At 38.2% G+C, this 20027-nt stretch overlaps 1 protein-coding gene across 3 annotated transcripts; it reads right to left on the bottom strand.

The window, feature by feature from the left end:
- Window positions 1-730: 730 nt before the first annotated feature.
- Window positions 731-18395, bottom strand: SUB1 (SUB1 regulator of transcription). Of its 3 annotated transcripts, XM_076007960.1 has the most exons (6): window positions 15838-16085; window positions 13276-13348; window positions 10754-10876; window positions 3372-3480; window positions 1820-1898; window positions 731-1676 (listed from the first exon to the last, which is right to left on the bottom strand). In XM_076007960.1, exons 1-5 carry the CDS (start codon window positions 16068-16070, stop codon window positions 1825-1827), a joined length of 612 nt encoding a protein of 203 aa, XP_075864075.1. In that variant the 5' UTR covers window positions 16071-16085; the 3' UTR covers window positions 731-1676; window positions 1820-1824. The 3 variants fall into 3 exon arrangements, with proteins under 3 accessions (XP_075864075.1, XP_075864076.1, XP_012593903.2); XM_076007961.1 differs by lacking the exons at window positions 1820-1898; window positions 15838-16085 and adding an exon at window positions 18286-18395; XM_012738449.2 differs by lacking the exon at window positions 1820-1898.
- Between the last annotated feature and the right edge of the window lie 1632 nt (window positions 18396-20027).

Genomic DNA, 20027 nt, shown 5'->3' with positions numbered 1-20027 from the left:
AAAGTTCTCTAAAAAGTGTTAAAAAAAAAAACCCAGAATACCTGCCAGAAAAAACTGGTACCTATGTGCCCTGGCAGATGGTTTTGAAATTAAGTCCTTGACGATTCTACTACAAAATGCTTTAGATGTAGGAATCAAACTCGGTAAAAAATAGTGCAACTCTGCTATGGCAGCCCTTAATGGCAATAGCCATTTGAGATTTGCTACCAAAAATAATAATTTGTCAACACAAATTTTTTACATCTTTAAACCTTTATTTTTACTATTCTATCTAGAATTGTGTCCTATTGATGTTATAAAAATCTCAAAATATCATGTGTATATCATTTAGTCAGACAAGAATTCTTTCCTCTTCACTGCCACCATCTTTCATTTGTTATAGTTCCCTTTACAAACATTCTTTTCCTAAGGCACACCATGCCCTATTTATTGCTGCAAAGCCCCTGAAATCTGTGTCTCAATCTGTCTGCTTCATCATTAGGTTAAATGAAAACCACTTATGAGTGTCTGTTAAAGCTTAATAACATCAAGTCTAGAATGCCACTATCCAGTAGATTAACTGCAAAATAACCAAGTCTACTGAAGCAAAGGCCAAAAAACACAAGTATATGCCTGATAAGCTCTTTGCCCTACAAACTACCTACATTACCTACTATGACAAAAAACCTCAGTGACATCTCTGGCTACATACAATCCACACTCAATGTTATAAAATAAAATGTTAGGCCAGTAAGCTTTCACAATTTTTATTAAATCCTAGTCTAGTTTAACATTTGATTTTATAGACATCATCCCATGGTGAACATGTTTAATAAGTGAAAGCAAATCAGAAATCTCACCTAAGTCATTATTTTCTGCAGACTAGGCAATAAGATAACTACACAGAACACTATGGGTAATGACATACACTTGCTCAGAGTTTTCATACGTGCTATGTTGCTTATCAAACTATATCTGCTAATATTTAATACAGTAGATTTAGTGATTGTAGTTCTCATATAAGTAACCTTATTGACATAATATTTTGACGGTTTTACTGACTTTTCAAATTAGAATATATTCAAGGAAAATAGTAGAGAGTAAAATGAAAACTAAACTGGAAGAGGTTAAGTTATTAAAAGAAAATGAAGTAAAAAAGAAAAAAGTGAAATATCCTTGGAGTGGAAAAGTCAAACAAGTCTAAAAATTTGGTTGGAAGAGAAAAGATCAAATATGGATTTCACAAACCAAAAGTTTATAAACACAAATCCTTCTTATTGTAAAAGGTGAATTGAAACTAAAAGGTCTATAAAACTGTTACTTTGGGCCTTAAACAGTATCTTCTGATCAAAAAAGGCCACAACAGCTGAGATTGTATTATTCCATTTTATTTTACACTAGGTGGTGGGCACAAAGCAATCCTCCTTGATAAACATGACAATTAGCTTCACTCAGAACATTTTTAATAATGCACATTAAAAAAAAGTATTCATCTTACAAATTGTTCTGCAATCCAAACATACAATAGCTTGGAAAACAACATTTAGAAAACAAAAGCCAATGTAAAAAGACAGATTAAAACAACTAGAACAGTACAGGTTTTATATGGCTCGAATTTTACAGTTTTCTTACTGCATCATCAATGTCGGAAATCTGTTCCTTCAGCTGGCTCCATTGCTCCGGATTTAAAGAAATACCTAAAACAATGTTTAAGAATTCAAAGGTGAAAATCTATTAAGCTTTCTTGAGGATTTTCATACTTCTAACTGGAATACTGTTTTTATCAAAACTGCCATTTAAAATGGCACAATGCTACGATATCGAGAGTCAAATCTCTTACATTTGTTAAAGATTCGTCATAAATTCCTGGGCAGATCTTATATCCAATCTTATTTCCCACAATTCACACTGCAAAATACCTATTATAACCAATGAAAACAAATGATGGTTTACATATCTTGACACCTGCAAACAAGCAGGCAAGTAGTCAGGCCCGTATTTGGCATGTAACACCCCTTTACTACATCCGGTTAGTTCCAACATTTACCCAAAATTTGCACAGGAATTTAAGGTGACTGTACTGAGTTCTTCCAGAAACATCCATTTCACTTTGAAAAAAATCCCTGAGATGTGATTCATACAGGACTTCTTAGAATGTATACACTAGGTAAGTGTGCATTCTGGATTCAACCTATCAGGGTTCAAATCCTAGCCTATTGCTAACTGTATAAACTTTAAAATAAATTCCATCACCTTCTGAGCCTCAATTTTCTCACCAGTAAAGTAGCACCTACACCCCAAAGAGTTGTGAAGAGCTGCTGTAAGTAATTAAGTAATTTGCATAAAGGACTAGAATATCACCCAACACACATAAGCACCTAAAAAATATTAGATGACATCTGTCTTTACTAATTAAGATTTAAAAATATGAACAGAAATTTTTCTTTTCTATATTTTAAATTTTCAGCCTTCTGTTATCTGACACATATAAACAGAGAAATAAACTAGAATTGGAAAAATTAATGTATTTCTCAAGAAAATGCTGGAGGCCGTGAAATTGTAAAGAAGAATAGACTGGGATAATACCTAAGAAGGGCTTAAAAAGCTAATCAAATTGTTTCACTAAATGTTTGCACAACATAAAATTTCGCATGAGCCAGCCACTCTAGAACAAAGTGAAATGACCAATCCAGAAGTGATTTGAAATAAGAAAACATGTAAGAATACAAAAACAAATAGAGGGTGAGTCTAATAAACCAAAAAACTGCAAACAAGTGGTACTTTTCAAACTTCAAACTAAGAGACACACAAAGTAGAACTAAATAATGACGTATTTTTCATTAGCTAAGGATCAATCGACAGTGGCAATCCAAATATACAAGTTTATACTGGTTCCCAAATGCTCTCTAGCTATTTGGTGAATGAATAAAGCATATTTCTACAATGCAAACAAGCTTGGGATTGGATGAAGCACAAAATGGAAAGTAGACAGAGACCCACTTGAATACTACCCTAAAGAATAACCATTAGGAGATGCAAATCAAAAGAAATTTCTATAAACTAAGATTTTTCCATTCCTGATTTTACAACTTCCCAAATAATGCCTAATCTTCAGAACTACTGTAATTTTTTAATTATTCAAGTAAGTTAGCAGCTGATTAAAGTGATATTAGGGATGTTATTTTTCTGAGTTTTATTCCCAACTGCTGTATTTAAGATAGTTCCTTAAAAAAAAGTTATGTCCAAAACAACTACAGAAAATAGAGAATCAACTAAAGAGTGCTCTTCCTTGCCTTGTGGGCCCTGCCAACAATTCAATTCCAAGGAGGTTACTTTAAAAAGTTTTAATTTAGTCCCAACATTAGAAACAAGTTGAAAAAATTAAATCTCACCTTTTCTTCCTGGTTTCATTTCACCTTCTGGATCCATCCAATATTCTCTAATATCAATTAGAACTTTCCCTTTAAAGTCCCGAACACTAACATACCTCATTTTCCCAATCTGCAAACGAAAGAAAAACAGAAAAAGAGTTGTTCTTTTTGACAGTAGTGTCTGTTCTGATCATATTCATATTCACAACTTGCACATTCACTCTGCTTTTAACCATGAAAATAACTGCAGTTGACCCTCGAACAACACAGGTTTGAACTGTGCAGGTGCACTCATAGGTAGATGTTTTTTCAATTAATGTTGGAAAAATTTTTAGAGAGTTCCAACAATTTGAAAAAATTCAAAGATGAACCTCATAGTCTAGAAATATCAAAAGTATTAAGAAATATGTCATGGATGCATAAAATATAGGTACTCATCTAATTTTATCATATACTATCATAAAACATACAGAAAACTATTATAAAGAGTTAAAATTAGGCCAGGCACAGTGGCTCACGCCTGTAATCCTAGCACTCTGGAGGCCAAGGCAGGAGGATCGCTCAAGGACAGGAGTCCAAAACCAGCCCTAGATCCAGTCTCTACTAAAAATAGAAAGAAATTAATTGGCCAACTAAAAATATATAGAGGCCAGGTGCGGTGGCTCACACCTGTAATCCTAGCACTCTGGGAGGCCAAGGCAAGTGGATCACTCAAGGTCAGGAGTTCGAAACCAGCCTGAGCAAGAACAAGACCCCCGTCTCTACTATAAATATAAAGAAATTAATTGGCCAACTAATATATATAGAAAAAAAATCAGCCGAGCATGGTGGCGCAAGCCTGTAGTCCCAGCTTCTCAGGAGGCTGAGGCAGCAGGAATGCTTGAGCCCAGAGTTTGAGGTTGCTGTGAGCTAGGCTGATGCCACGGCACTCACTCTAGCCTGGGCAACAAAGTGAGACTCTGTCTCAAAAAATAAACAAATAAATAAAATTATATAGAAAAAATTAGCCAGGCATGGTGGAGCATGCCTGTAGTCCCAGCTACTCAGGAGGCTGAGGCAGAAGGATTGCTTGAGCCCAGGAGTTTGAGGTTGCTGTGAGCTAGGCTGATGCCACATCACTCTAGCCCAGGCAACAGAGTAAGACTCTGTCTCAAAAAAAAAAAAAAAAATTTATCAAAACTTACGCACATACTTACGTACTGTACATGGCACCACCATTCAGTCAAGAGAAACTTAAGCCAAAAGATGCAGTATTAAATCATAACTGCAAAAACTATAGCATATATTACATTAGAATAATTTCATAGCCATGTCCTATTGCTACTGCAGTACACTCAAGTGTTGCAAGTATCTGTTTAAAATACCATGTGACTCTAATCATCTCCATGTGAGCAGTTCACCGCTCCAATAAATTGCACACTGCAGTAAAGTGATCTCCCAAGGTCTTTGCATATTTTTCACTATGTTTGTACACTACTATAAACCTTGAGTAACACCATTAGACCTATTATACAAAGTGCTGCTGGTAATGTGGAAGTACTTCCAAGAAGTCATGACATTACAAGAAAAATGTGAATTGCCTGATATGTACCATAGATTGAGATCTGCAGCTGTAACTGCCCACCATTTCAGACAGATGATTCATCTTGTAAACAAAGACATAAACTATGGTATCAATGAATGCAGGACAGTATTTTAAATGTATTTTTTCCTCCTTATGATTTTCTTAATATTTTCTTTTCTCTGCCTTACTTTATTATAAGAATACAGTATATAATACATATACAAAATATGTGTTAATTAACTGTTTATGTCATTGGTAAGGCTTCCAATCAACAGTAGGCTATTAGAGTTAAGTTTTTAAGGAGTCATAAGTTATACTCAGATTTGATTGTGCAGGGGTCAGTACCCCTAGCCCCTGCATTGTTCAAGGATCAACTGTACTATTCTCAATATCAAAACTGCAGCCAAAGAAAATCACTGTTTTAAAAAAGTTCTTTCTAAAAAGACAGAATTAAAGTACGCTTAACATTTCCAATCATTTCTACATTTATAAATATTAGGAAAATAGTGCAACTGCTATGGAAAACAGTACAAAAGTTCCTCAAAAATTTAAAAATAGAAGTACCATATGATCCAACAATCCGACTTCTGAGTACATATCCAAAAGAACTGAAGGCATACCCACGTTCACAGCAGTATTCACAATAGCCAAAAGTAGAAGCAAGCCAGATGTCCATCCACAGATGAATGGATAAACTGTGTGTGAATATATATTACACACATGGAATATTACTCAGACTTTAAAAAGAAAAATCCTGTGACATGCTATAACATGGATGAATTCTGAGTACATTATGCTAAATGAACTAAGCCAGTTACAGATAGCTAAATACTCTATAATTCAATTGACATGAGGTAACTAAAGCATTCGAGTTCATAGAAACAAAAAGTAAAATTATGGTTTCCCAGGGCTGGAGAAAAGGGGAAAAGGAAGTTGTTGTTTAATGGGCATAGAGCTTCAGTTTTTCAAGATGAGAAAGTTCTGGAAAACTGTTTCACAACAATGTGAATATACGTTTGTTTTTTACCACAATAAAATCATTAGGAAGCAAAATCCTACAGAACAAACTACAACAGGAAACCACAGATGTAGTTAGCAACCTTACTAAATCCTGTAACCATTCTGAATACAGGAATCCAGAGTTCCAATCAGTAGTACACATGACAAAGTTTTTCTTAATAACATCTTTAATGCACTTCACTCAGAAGACTATTTTTCAAAAACATTATACTGCTGCTTAATATAAACTATAAATTCCAGCAGAAGGAACAGGCTTTCCTCAACAAAGTATCTGTTAGCACACTTTCCAAGACTCACTGTAAAAATATACTAAAGACAACAACATGGTACTGGAGTAAAGACAGACATATGGAATAAAATGGAGTTCAGAAATAAAGGTACATTTTATAAATTCACTGATTTTCTTTGTAAAAATCCAAAGTAATTCAAAGAAAACAGGAATAGTCTTTTCAACAAATGGTGCTGAAATAACTGGATAACTGGATGGGATGTGGAGAAGAATCTCAATCCCTATCTCATACCATGCATAAAGAAATTCATTTGGATCACAGACCCAAACATGAAAGCTAAAACTATAAAAAGCCTTCTAAGAAAAAAACACTGGCAAAAGTTTTTAAGCACAGAGTAAACAAAGTACGTCTTGGATAAGAAACAAAAGCATTAACCCAAAAAGGGAAAAACTGATAAAATGGTCTTAATCAAAATTAAAGCCTCTTTTAAAAGATGCTTCAGAAAATAAATGAGCAAACCATAAACCTAAAGAAAATATTTACTTAAGTTACAGCTGCAGAGGCCTTGGCCTTCCACGAGAGCCTGAGGAAGGACCAGGTGCTGAAGACGACTGACTGTGCAGCACAGAGAAAACAATGGACCAACCAGAATCTGTGATGATCTCATCTTCAAGATGCAGAATATCTGACATGGAGGCCACTGACCAATAGCTGGCCCTCCCTCCTCCTGTCTGTCTGTCTGTCTCTTAAGTTTCATGTTCTTTCTTCTCTCTTAACCTCAGCTCATTTTTTAAAATAGACTGTTTAAAAAAGTTTCCCTCAACTAAAAGAAAAACAAAATATGTACTATATTTACCTCTGACAAAGAACTTATCTCCAAAAAATAGTCTTACAACTCAATAAATCAAACGACCATTTTTATAAAAAAAAAGTCCAAAAGACACTCTTCACAAAAGATATAAAAATAGCCAATAAACACAACAAAAATATCCAATGAATTAAGACATTAAGGAACTGCAAAGTAAAACCACAATGAGCTATTACTACATATCCATTAAATAAAATGGATAAATTTAAAAAGACCGACCTTACCTAGTAAGGATGTGTAACAACTGGAATCTCGTACATTGCTGCCAGGTGTATAAAACAGTATAGCTACTTTGGAAAACAATTTAACAGTTTCTTACACAGTTAAATATACGCTTATCCTATGACCTAACAAATTTATCTAGTATTTACCCAAAAGGGAAAAATGTCCACGAAAAGACTTATACAAGAATATTCACAGCAGCTTTATTCCTAATAGCCCAAGACTCAAAACAATCCACCTTTGAAAATTTGATAAAGGTTATGAATAATCCCTTCAAATAAAAAAAACATAAATTAAATAATACATAATTTCATGGACTCCCTGAAGTCCATTTATGGGCCCTATTAAAAACACTTGACTCAATAATGATCATTTTAAATTAAAGGGTAATTTTAAAGTATCAACTAAGGCAGTATTACTGACCATTTGTGCCTAACTGAATAAAAATATGGATCAAAGTCCCCTACACCTCAACCATTCTGATCTTTTAAGACATAGGTACTAATGTAATTAGATGATAATTCTCTAGTCTATGTTTAATATCACAGATGTCATCTTGGGTAGGTTTTTTCCCTATAGGGCCAAGTTCTTAAAATTCAGAGCTAAAGGAACTAGAATGCCAGCATCTAGCATTTCCTCTCTAGTCAGGATTTTGCCCAAATAATTCCAGAGTTTAAAAACTAGTGCAGTGATTTGCCTTTGGTACAACTCTCTTCAAATATTACATTCAGAGAGCTGCTTATGTTTGATGTACATCATCTTAACAGAATTTAAGATTATTTCCTCTAGTTCTGTTCTCAAGAGATGGGTGTAAAAAAAAAAAAAAAAATACTGTCTTAAAGCTAGTTGCCAATATCCAAACAATTTTAATTTGGATTTTAGATCTATTTGTTTTTGGCAAAATATATCTGCTACCCTGGGTCCTAAAAGATTCTAATACTTGATGATCTAGCAATATCTACAAACATTCCACTCCGTAGGAGCCATCTTCAAAGCACTTTCTTGGTAAATGAAAAACATACATTTAAAGAAAAAAAAACTTATAAAACACAATGGGGGCACTGTTTTTCCTTCCAAAAACCCATCTTTCATCTTTCTAAGACAATTATCAAGCCATTATTACTAATAAAAATGAAGGTCTCATTTAACATTATGTATGTACTCTAATGTGCTCTTAAGCTAATTAAAATTCAGTACAACCACTAAAATATTTTTCTATGGCCAAATTACCATTTAAGGAAAAATTTATAATGCCAACAAAATTAAATATCATATCTATTAGAATGACTACATTACTAGATCTGTGAAAGCCACTTTGAAAACAAGGCCTATATGGACTTTCAAAATATTAAGTGCCACCCTTAGGAGGCTTAGGAACCTTTCCAAATGAGGGGTTAAGAATTGAAGCTCCTTTTTTTGGTAAGAAAACTATCCTCTAAAAATAGATCTGGTTTTCCCAAAACTAACAGAATAGAATCTCTAAAATGTGGGTCCTGGTTTATCTATAAAATTAGGAGATGGGATGGACAAGATAAAATCCATTAAAGGCTATAGATGCTCTATAATTATACACTAAAAGTAGGCATAAAGTGAACAGAACTGATCAGAGAAAACCCCAAAACAGTTGCCCCGCAAATACACACAAGTAAGTTAAAATATTCCAAAGCAGTCCTTGATTCTACATGGGAGGAAAGTCTTAAGAAAGGAAAAGAGAATCTCTTGCAGATTTTACATCTCATTCTGCCTCTTAAAATAGCTTCCCACGGCACTCAAAATAAAACCCAAACTCTTAAGCATGGCCTCCCAATAGAAAAGCTCTGCAAGATTTGGCCCTTCACCCTCCTCTCCAACGGGATCTCCTAGCTATACTCTCAGCCAGATTTTCACATTCCAGCCACAAAGCCATTATATTAATAATTCATGCACAATCCAAGCTTTAAACGTCACTTCCTTTAGAAAAGATTTCTAGAACATCTACTCTCTGATAATAATCCACCCTTTTATTTCACAGCCCTTATCATAATTTTAATTATAGACATGTTTATCTGTATAATTATTGTCCCCATAAATTCCATGAAGCCACAGACTACATCTACTAAGTTCATCATGGCAATCTAGAACCAGGCAAGGCCTGAATGAAATACACAACACAGTAAGCATTTAATTTATCATCCACTCAAAGCAATGAGGACCCTTTCATAATTCTTTTATATACATTTACTTAGGTTCCCTATCAAATTAATCTAGTCTGCTCCTAGTTTCTCTAAGTTACACAAAAGTCAGAAGACTTAAACCCATAACTAAATAGTTCATCTGTACTTTGCCTATTTTCTTTATCCGGAAGTATAAAGCAAAAATGAGTTAAAAAAAAAATACACTTCCATTTTCCCATTCTCACTCCACCTTTCAAGGCTATCGAAAGGCCAAAAATACACATATGCTAGCCTCGCTTTCTAGTCAAGTGTTTGTAGTCTCATTCTGTCCAACTTCTGGCTTCAGCTAAAACTTATGCCTCATGGAAACACTCATCCTTTTCTTGCTCCCATTACTGTACTCTTCTAATTTTCCCTTCACCACCTCTTGACCTACATCCTCTTTTTCCTTCCATCCTCTATTTGAATATCACCAAACACGAACCCTCATCCACTTCCTCTGGTTTACACTTACTTCAGTGGATGGCTTCAGTCAACCGTGCTGATGATCCCACATGAACATTTCCCAACTAAACCCTCCAGGTGCCACACGAGAGACCTACTTATTTTATCACATTTATAATCAGGTCCATGTCTTCATTAATAGTTAAATTCTTCTGATCCAATCTTCCTTATCAGTATTTCATAATCCTCATATGTATTCTTTGGGGAAAACCATCTAAGCCCGTATCTCACATACAGATTAAAGCCTACAAATTACCTAAGCAATCTCACCTGCATCCATTTATCCCCACACAAATCTTCCTTCACAAATCCTTCTTGTACAATGATAGCAATATCAAGTTTCCCTAAAACAAGATAAGGAATCGAAAAAGAAGCTAGACTAGTCCCCTCCAGGAAGAGTTCAACTCCCTGTAATGAACTTACTTCACTTTACCTATTCAACCTACTCCCCCCTTTTCTGTTTCTCATCAGACCAAAATTAGGTAAGTTCATACTGCCACTTCCTCTCCAATAACCTAGTCATACTTCACAGCCCAATATATAACCTGCCTTCTCCAAGTTGCTTTCTAAATGTGCAGTTCTCAATCTCCTTTGGATTTCTTGCAGCATGTAAATTTGCATTGTTTTAAATACAGCAAAACTAGACTTCTAAAGACTTCAGCAATAATCCTGCATTATATAAATTACTTTTACTAACTTATTCTTATATTTTAGTAAATACCCTTGGTTAAGAGAATAACACACATGAAAGATTATGCAATATCAGATCAAGGTAACTTTAACATTCTTCAGATAAAGCCATATAATAATTCCTCTGGATCTAAGGAAATAACCAACTGCACCTGAAACATGTTATCATCTCTGCTGCTGCTGCTCTGTTTGGAAGATGACAGAGCTCTTGAAGTTTCACCAGTCTTTTGCTTCTTCACAGGTTTTTCTGGAGCAACTTGCTTTTTCCTCTTTAACTTGAAAGACAGCAAAAATATGGTTAAAATCTGCACATATAATAAAACACTTGTCAGGTTCAAAGGATTTCATTACTTTTTAAGACTTAAACAACCAAAAGACATTTACTCATTAAAAAACAATCATAGCCGGGCGCGGTGGCTCACGCCTGTAATCCTAGCACTCTGGGAGGCTGAGGCAGGCGGATTGCTCGACGTCAGGAGTTCGAAACCAGCCTGAGCAAGAGCAAGACCCCGTCTCTACTATAAATAGAAAGAAATTAATTGGCCAACTAATATATATAGAAAAATTAGCCGGCCATGGTGGCGCATGCCTGTAGTCCCAGCTACTCAGGAGGCTGAGGCAGAAGGATTGCTTGAGCCCAGGAGTTTGAGGTTGCTGTGAGCTAGGCTGACACCATGGCACTCACTCTAGCCGGGTCAACAAGCGAGACTCTGTCTCAAAAAAAAAAAAAAAAAATCATAAATATATACATATGCAAGTTTCATGTAACAATAGAACTATGACTTCAATCTACATTTACACCTAACAGTGTTTATGAATTGTGTTCTCAGAATCCCAAAAGATACCTCAAGCACTAGAGTGGTATTAACAAGAGGAACAGTCATTTTGTGGTTTAGGATCCCACCTAAGATTTCTTTGGGAGGAAAAAAAAAAGATGACGGGGCCTACTACTTCTGAATAAATTTGGAAACCACAGGTCTACTAAAGCTAGTCCATTTATTTTTTTAAACAAAGCAGACACACCAATTAAGAATACATCCAACTTATTCCATTTCTAGGATATAAATGTTTACTTATGCCCTGCCTATTCCAAAAGGGATTTAAATTGGCTGAAGGAATTTAAAATTATGCAAAGCCAGAGATCTATTTTGTATTAGACACTGGAAGTCAACAACTCAAGAACTTCCTCATCACACACACAAAAAAATTACTCAAGACAGCTATGTGTTGAACTAGCAAACAAAAATCATAATATTTTAAAAGCAGCATTACTGTCAAGATTTGTATATGGTCTCATTCTCAAAATGAGCTAAATAGCCCATAAAAACATCTAGAATTCCCAACCCAAACCACAGAGGGCAGTCATGTTCCTTCTTGGTGTAAAAGTATAAATATTTTAATGTTACTAAATTAATTGAATGTACTAAATTAGATGAGGCTAGGAAAAATATTATACACATATGTAAAACATGAAATAGAAAACATGGATGTATTTAATGTAAGTATTTACAGAATCAATATTATCTGGGACAAATGCAAAAAATTAACTCAGCTCAATAAACAGAAAGCAATTATTTTTTATATCATAGTCCTAAGTATTCCCTGTGGACTAATGTAAGTCTGGCATATAAAAACTCAACACACATTTGTTACATGAACACATTCAAACACTGTATTGAGTGCAAATTTAAAAATTGAGAAATTTCCTCAAGTACATATGCTCTTTGAAGCCTTATTTCAACCTTTGAGGTATTACAACATTTTGTATTTACACTTAAAGGTTCCAAAGTCTCCAAGATTCTCCCAAAAGCTCTCCTTTTCTTTTAGCTAACACTGCTAAGTTTGGGGGGTGAGGGATGGAGGGCCTGCTGCTTTTGAATAAACTTTTGGAAACCACACATCTACTAAAACCAATCAATTACTTTTCTTTTTTTTTTTTTTTTACAAAGGAGATAAACTAGAAAAAAATATAACCAACTTATTTCATTTCTAGGATATAAAGATGTATTCATATATGTAAACGAACATGAGATAAAAGACAGTTCTGCATGGAAGGAAGCTGTGACCGCAGGGTGAAATGCTCAGTTATGCTCCACTGAGATGCTCAATTAAGCAAAATACACCACTTATAGTGCAGCTATCATCTATTACAGAAAAAGCCTATTCTGTCAAAATAGGTCCCTCCATGTTAGCTTCTCTGGGTGCTAATTTAGCTAAAAGGAAGGCACCAGAGCATATAACATTCAAACTCAAAATGTACAAGCCTAAAATTCAGAAATCCTTGTGGGCAGAATAAAAATCAATGGCTGAGAAGGCTGTCAAAATTAACACTGCATTAACACCTTCAAGTAATCTGGCCCAACTATTACAAACAATACCTCCCTATTAGGTGGGTTTCCAAATAATGGCAAATAGTGGCTTTGGCCTAATAAGAATTCTACTCCCCTGGGTCCTAAGGCAGTGGTTCTCTAACTTTAGGGTTCCTAAAGGTCATCTATGAAAGAATTATCTGATTTAGGTATGTATGTCCATGTGTAACAAGCATCCTTCTTGTCAAGCGATCCAGAGGCCATCCAGATTCACACCTGAACATTCTAATACACCTTCTTTTATCTTCAGAATGGGATATGGACAATTAAGTATCACAAAAATGACTTGGTGCAGTAATAGTCACCTTTTTGTCAACTTCGCTGTCAGAATCACTACCAGAAGAGCTTGAAGAAACAAGTTCCTTTGACTTAGGCATTCTGAAAGAAAGATACATCACATAAATACTTTACAAGTTACTCTACTACTTCAACATAACTCTCCCTCAATCAAAAAATGATGGACAAATTTCACGGTTCTTTCTACCATTTTGTAATACTAGAGTCGTTACATTGAGTATAACTTTTAATCTATGCACTTCTAAATTGCAAATAATGTGCTGAACTCTGCAAAGAGAAACAACTAAATGTCATACACTCCTACACCTCTTTCTCAAAGCCAACAGGTCTCTTTCTATACTTCATTTTAGACAGTCAGGAGTTAGATGTTTATAAATAGGGTAGATTGCAGAAGGCAGCTGATAACAATTACTATTAAAACCAGAAGAAATGTGAATAATTCTACTCATTACTGCTTTACACTTCTCCCTAATGAGATCAAACTAACATAAAATTATTCACTGTGAGGAACTGACCACATCTTTCAAAGAAGAGGAAAACAGCTGTACTATGCAAATGCGGTATCTAATTAATTTTACCACCAAAATAATTTTTTCATGTTTTGTATATGTCAATTTTGACTTTTTGGACATATCACAAGAACAATATTCTAATTCACAGTTACTAATTCACAGGTACTAATTCACAGTTCACAAAGTTACACATAATTCACAATAATTCATTACATTTTACACTGAGTTTCTACTCTGGAATACAATTAAAATCTGAAGAATGTGTTTATAAGAGTGGCAAAGCCTTGCCTTAAATTCATACCATGACTGTAGTTCCCAGGTCCCCCCAGAGTTACACAGTTTAATGCCTTGCTTACAAGTGGATGTTCACTGAATGCCTGAGCACAAATTGGAGTGCAAACTATCAGTAAGCCTAAAATACAAATTTCAAGGAATTCCAAGACATGTGGGTACCTCTTTTCAAAGCACTTATATTACCAGGTGGTAAAACACTAATTATCAAATTATCTTTTGCTCTCTCCACCTCAGAAGACTAGGTCCTATTAATTTTTGTATGCCCTAAAGGGCCTAATAAAGACCCTGTAAATATCTGTTCAATAAAAGAAAAAAATATTTCAATCCCTCCCCCCCCAAAAACCCATAAATAATCTAGCTCTCTAGACTAAACCAGCATTAGCACTAGCATTGAATGTGTTCCACAATAGGAGGTCAAGGTAAAAGAAGTGGGCCATCTCAACCCTGGCCATTAAATTCAAAAAGCTCAAACCATGCTTGACCCAGACATACTGATTTTAACTGGTAAAAGAAGAAAAGTAAATTTAGAGGGGAAGAGAAACGTTCATAACCACGTTTCATACGTTTTTCATGTTACTGCCCCATTTTACAACCTTATCTCCAAAATCAATTTAGTTCAGTTTTTAATACAATTTTTATAGAACTGCCAAAAAGTTGTTTGAAAGACAGTTAATCAAACATAACTACCATCTATTATTAAAAACTGCCTGGGGGGCCACTAAGATCATTTCTAAAAACCACCTCGTATTCACCCAAATAAGAACTGTATTCAAGAAGAAAAGATAATGGTAACTAAACCCAGCCTCTTTAAAATTCTGACAAAATATATTTTTACTTTTACTTAACGAGACTTTACTGATCCCAAAGGGCGGGGCTCGGGGGGAGACTTGTATTTCGGGCAAACGATACTGAAAGCTTTAGGGTAGAATACACACAAAACCCAACTATTAAAAAAAAAAAAAAAAAACCCAGACTCCTGGGCCTTTGCTAATTGCGTGGGGGAGGATTAGGAAAAAAACTAGGTGAAAATAAACTAGGACTGAGGAACACAGAATGTGGTACAGCATGAGGGTGATTAACACCAAGAGAAGGGAAGGGGTCCCGCGGCGCCAGGAAAGCTGCCAGAAGCCCGGGGCTGGCAACGGCTCGGGCGAGGGAGGACAGGTTGGTGGCGGGGGGCGTGGGAGGCGGCGGAGTACGGAGAAGACCGTCTGGGAAGAGGCGGGACTTGCACCAAGCGCCATTTTCTTCCCTCGAAGCATTCCCTCCCCCCACAAACCAGCCCTTCTCCCCGCCGCCCCCTCCCGACCGTATGCGCTCTCCCTCCCCAGAGCGCCCCCAGCCTCCAGCGCAGGAGGGGGGCCCGAGCGAGGCCAGGAAGAGGAGCCGGGCCCGCACGCGCCCCGCTCCGGCTGGCCACCACCGCATTGTTCTGGGGGCGCCGCGCCCCCCTCCCCGCGGCCCCTCGCCCCCGGCCGGCCGCGACCCGCCGCCCGGGGCTACCACGCCTGCCGCCTCGGCTCCGTTCCCGGGGCCGGACATCTGACGCGGAGGGGCCCACAGCGCTCCGGGAGCGGGGTCGAGAACTGAGGGGAGGCCAGGGACGCCGAGGCTGGGGAAGGGGAGGTCAGGCAGAGCCGCCATTTCCCGAAGCCGTTGTCGGCAAGAGGAGCGGATGGCCGTGGGCGGCTCACGGCCCGGCTGGGAGGGTGGGCGGCGGCCGGCCGGCGCCGAGGACTAGGGGCCGGGGTCCCGCACACTCACGCTTCGCTCGTGCAGTCGTACAATCTCAGGCTCCCTCGCTCGCGACTGACAGAGAACCGGAAATGACGGAAGCCAAGAGACGCCGGCCACGCCCCGCTGAGGCCGTGGACACGTGACGGGGCGTGGCCTGCTCGCCGAAACCAACACCTAGTCGAGACCCTTTCCAGGGCCTTAAAGGGACCGCCCCTCGCCCCGAAGGGATGCCAGGAAAGTGAGATGCCCCAAGATGGCATCTGGCCTGTGAGTAAGTGAAGGAGCTACTAAAAATGAATGACAAGCACCGATCTTGCACTTGTTCAATAAATTTTGTTCTACTGAAGCAAAAGATCAACACTCTGGCCCATTTTCTCAGAAATGATCTTCCTCCTGGCCGCTGAAATCCAAAGGAAGGAAGTCGCAGTGTTTAATTCTAGAAAGGGCAAGAAATCTTTGCGGAAGTACTTGGCCACACAAGCCTTATTCCTAAATTGAAGTCCTGGAGATGTAAGCCTGTTCACAGAAGGCAAGAGAAATCCAGAAATATAGCTAATAGAGTATTTAAATATATATTTGATGAATGCCTATTACAGCCAAGAATAAATATAAGGTTATTTATTAAAGGTTTATCAAGCATCCGCTATGTGCCAGACACTGCATGAGGCACTTCACATATATTACTCATCCCAACAAGCACCTTCCAAAGTAAGAAAGATTATTCTCCCCATTTTATAGATGAGGAAACCAAGGTTAAATAAGTTGCTCGAGGTTATAGAGTATGAGTCAAACCCTTCCTACTCACACTGCTCCCCACTAAGGAAGAATAGAAAAACTTTAACTCATTCTTACCTAGTACAATGCCAGGCTAGATAACTACTTTTAAAAAATGAAACACTTGCTGCATAATTTCTTTTATATGAATTTCCAAAATGCAGGCAAAATTAATCTATAGGGATAGAGATCAGGTTACTCTAGAGGATATCACGTGGAGACAAGTCTGGAGGAAACTGCTGAGGTGCTGAAAATAATCTTGGCCTGAGTGGTGGTTACACAGCTGTATATAGAGGTAAAATGTCACCTGATTTATATGGTTTATAGTGTATGAAATATTATTCAATAAGAAATTTGAAATATAAAATATTAAAATTAAATTGTAAAACCATGGAGTACACTCAGTAACCACTATTACAGCTTGGTAGCCTGGAGTTCCCACACCCAAAGGCAGTTAGGGAAGTTCCCACATGAACACTTTGGCCAGATGACCAAAGTTTCCTTGAGGACAGCGGTGTCCTTGAGCATTGTAGAGGAGCCCAGTGCGCAGGATGTCTGGTTGGACTGGCCTCACATACTGGGGTAACTAGAGGATCACCAGGTTGCCCTGGCAGTGGGAGCCACAGATGTGATTGTCTCTAGAAAACAGGGTGCTGGCTAGCTTTCAGAGCTAACTCCAAAGGAAGTTGGGCATCTGGGAACTGCCCAAAGGTCCTCTCTCTGTTCATTTACTCATTCAATATGAGTGAACATAAGCCTCGCTGAGCTTTCTGTGAACATGTCTGGGTCCAACAGAGGGATCGTTAAGAGTAAAGAAAGATCTTTTTTCTAAACGCAAACCCAGTGGGGTCCAAGCAACTCTGCTTTGAGATCGACTTGCCTGCATTGAATGCAGAGGGGAGAGAATCAATCTTCCTTCTTGGCACAACTGTGGACTTGTTCAGGCTCATGGTGGCCACAGAGAATAAATTCCTAGGCCTTCATGAGCAGCAAGAGAGAACACCTGGTGTCCAGGTGGCAGAAGAGGCTAGCCACAGTCCCTAGCAGGGACTACATTTGGTAAGAACAATGCTCACGTGTGACCACCAGGCCCTCAGGCAATCCCATTCCCTGCAGTAGGAGATCATATGTGGTGCAGAACCAATACATGAAGAGGAACAGCACGTTTTAGAATGATAAGGGATTTGGCAAAGTAGAAGGCAGAATCCTGTAGAAGCTCAGAATGCAGACCAGAGATGCCACAGAAGGCTGAGGAAAAGCAATGGGTTGCAAAAAAGGGGGAACATTTGAGTCTACATATGGAGCAATTAGACTAGTGGTTCCCACCTACCCTACCCCCACAGGAGAAGAGAATTATATACTCTCTGGAAAAATTGGAGCTGGGGTAGAATATGTGAAGGGGGTAAAGGGCAAAGAATACAGGAGTATATTGAGTCAAAGTCTGAACACTACATGGGAAAGCATCCCTCCCCAGACCCTTCCCCCTTCTAGCACTACTTAAATGCAAATTAATTCCTTAAAATATTTCATTGTAAAACTCTTAATCATAATGAAATAAAAGTAGTCAATAAACACTGACACTATGCGCTATTTCCGGACCCTGCACACCTCCACACCTTCCCAAAGAAACCACGCTTAATGTTTAAGATCAACCAAGTGCATTTAAATTAATATGGCATCTCCTGCATCTCCATCCCTTACCTCTTTAACAAAAATTTTCATTCAGATTCTGTGTCACTGAGGGAACTGGGCAGTGTGCCTGCTGTAGGTTTGGGTTTCCATTCTCTAAGCCTCCGGAGGTGGAGAGCTATTAAAGAGGTATGCATTTTTAGAACTAGGGGGACCTGACACTTTGCATGCAAATTTAGTTGGCTCCATTTCCTTGGGTGTGATATTTTGTAAAACTACCCATAGTAGAAAAGCCTTGATCCTAAGTGCTGTCCATTTTTTAAAAAGTAACAATTCAAGAAAAATAAACAAAAATAACTCTTTTACACTTGAGTAAGAGAAAGGAAATTTTAATTTTAAACAAAATAAGACTGCACACTTGCTTTCAAATAATGGGAAGGAGGTATAATTCACATGCATTTGTACAGTGTGGGGTGGGCAATAGTATAGGAAAATTCCCAGAGGGCATCTTTAAATGCGAAAGGACCCCACACTCCCTCCTCTAGGTCTTGGTCTGGAAGAAATGGATAATACAAAAAAAGAAGCTAAAGAAATCTACTGAATTTGGAGAATCTGTAGGTGTTCCAGAAAGGAAGGTGGGCTTGGCAGCAGTAACTCGCTAACTATGAAAGGGCAGAGCTGGAGGAAGAGACAGCCAGGGAGCAATTCCTGGTGGTCTGGAGCATACATGGGGACTGTCCTTGGATGCCTGCAAGCCACTGTTCCGGTGCCACCCTCCAGTACTCCAAAAGCTTCAGAAAAAGACTTATTCACGTAGCAGGATATTATTTTGAAATGTTACCCAACGCAGCTCTTGTTCGAATCCTTCCTGCTTTCTGACCATACCCACCACCCCCTCCATTTTCTCAGCTACAGCCTCCCACAAGGAGAAAGACAGTATAGCAGAGCACTGGGGTCAGGTGTTTGGCTTTTGACTTTTAAAATATTAAGATTTCAGTCATAAATTATAGATTTAAAATAACATGTGATTAGTCAAAAATAGTTCTTTCTACACACCCACCCCCGCCCCCCGCCCCAGATATTCTTAAGACTGTGAAAGGGAAGAGTCAGAGGAGAAAGGAGATAAGACTCCTCTTCTTGACTTTTTTTTTTTTTTAAACAGGGCAGGCTGGAGTGAAGTGGCATCATCACAGCAACCTCAAACTCCTGGGCTTAAGGGATCCTCCTGCCTCAGCCTCCTACAGCTGGAACTACAGGCTCACACACAGGCTAAGCTAATTTTTGTATTTTTTATAGAGCTGGGGGTCTCACTATGTTGTTCAGGCTGATCTCAAACTCCTGACTGTAAGGCTGGTGGTGGGCACCCCCTCCCCTTCCTAAAGAAAAAAAGGAGAAGCCCACAAGACCCACAAAAATAACTGGTAGGCCCAACTAAGTTAAGGAATAACCACTCCCACATGCCCACCCAGATAAGAAGGTTTTGGTCCCTGGAGTCCATACCCACGTTTCAGTTCCTGGATTCTGCAAATACTGCCAACCCCTCCCGTTTCTCAATAACCACCAAAGGTCACAGTGAAGATTCCCCAGCTCTTCCCACCAAAAGTCTCTAGCCCGCCTCAGACAGTATAAAAACCTTCACCCCTTTCAAATGGGGATGACTTCTCTGGTCCCTCTCTCAGGACCCATGAACCTCACCCAGGAACACTCAATAAAGCCACGTAGTTTGGCCCTTCTCTCTCTCTCTCTCTCTCTCTCTCTCTCTCTCTCTCTCTCTCTCTCTCTCTCTCTCTCCTCAGGAAAACCTTACGCTGACC

The sequence above is a fragment of the Microcebus murinus genome, chromosome 11, assembly GCF_040939455.1.
Source record: "Microcebus murinus isolate Inina chromosome 11, M.murinus_Inina_mat1.0, whole genome shotgun sequence".
NCBI classification, from domain to species: Eukaryota; Metazoa; Chordata; class Mammalia; order Primates; family Cheirogaleidae; genus Microcebus; species Microcebus murinus.
The sequence above is the reverse complement of the archived record's forward strand: the minus strand, read 5'-3'. Positions and strand labels throughout refer to the sequence as shown.

Coding starts and splice junctions, on each gene's coding strand:
- SUB1 (XM_012738449.2), bottom strand. CDS start 16,070: ATGCCATCTTGGGGCATCTCACTTTCCTGGCATCCCTTCGGGGCGAGG. Junction 13,349..15,837: donor TACGACTGCACGAGCGAAGC/GTGAGTGTGCGG, acceptor TCTTTCTTTCAG/AATGCCTAAGTCAAAGGAAC. Junction 10,877..13,275: donor ACAGCGAAGTTGACAAAAAG/GTGACTATTACT, acceptor CTGTCTTTCAAG/TTAAAGAGGAAAAAGCAAGT.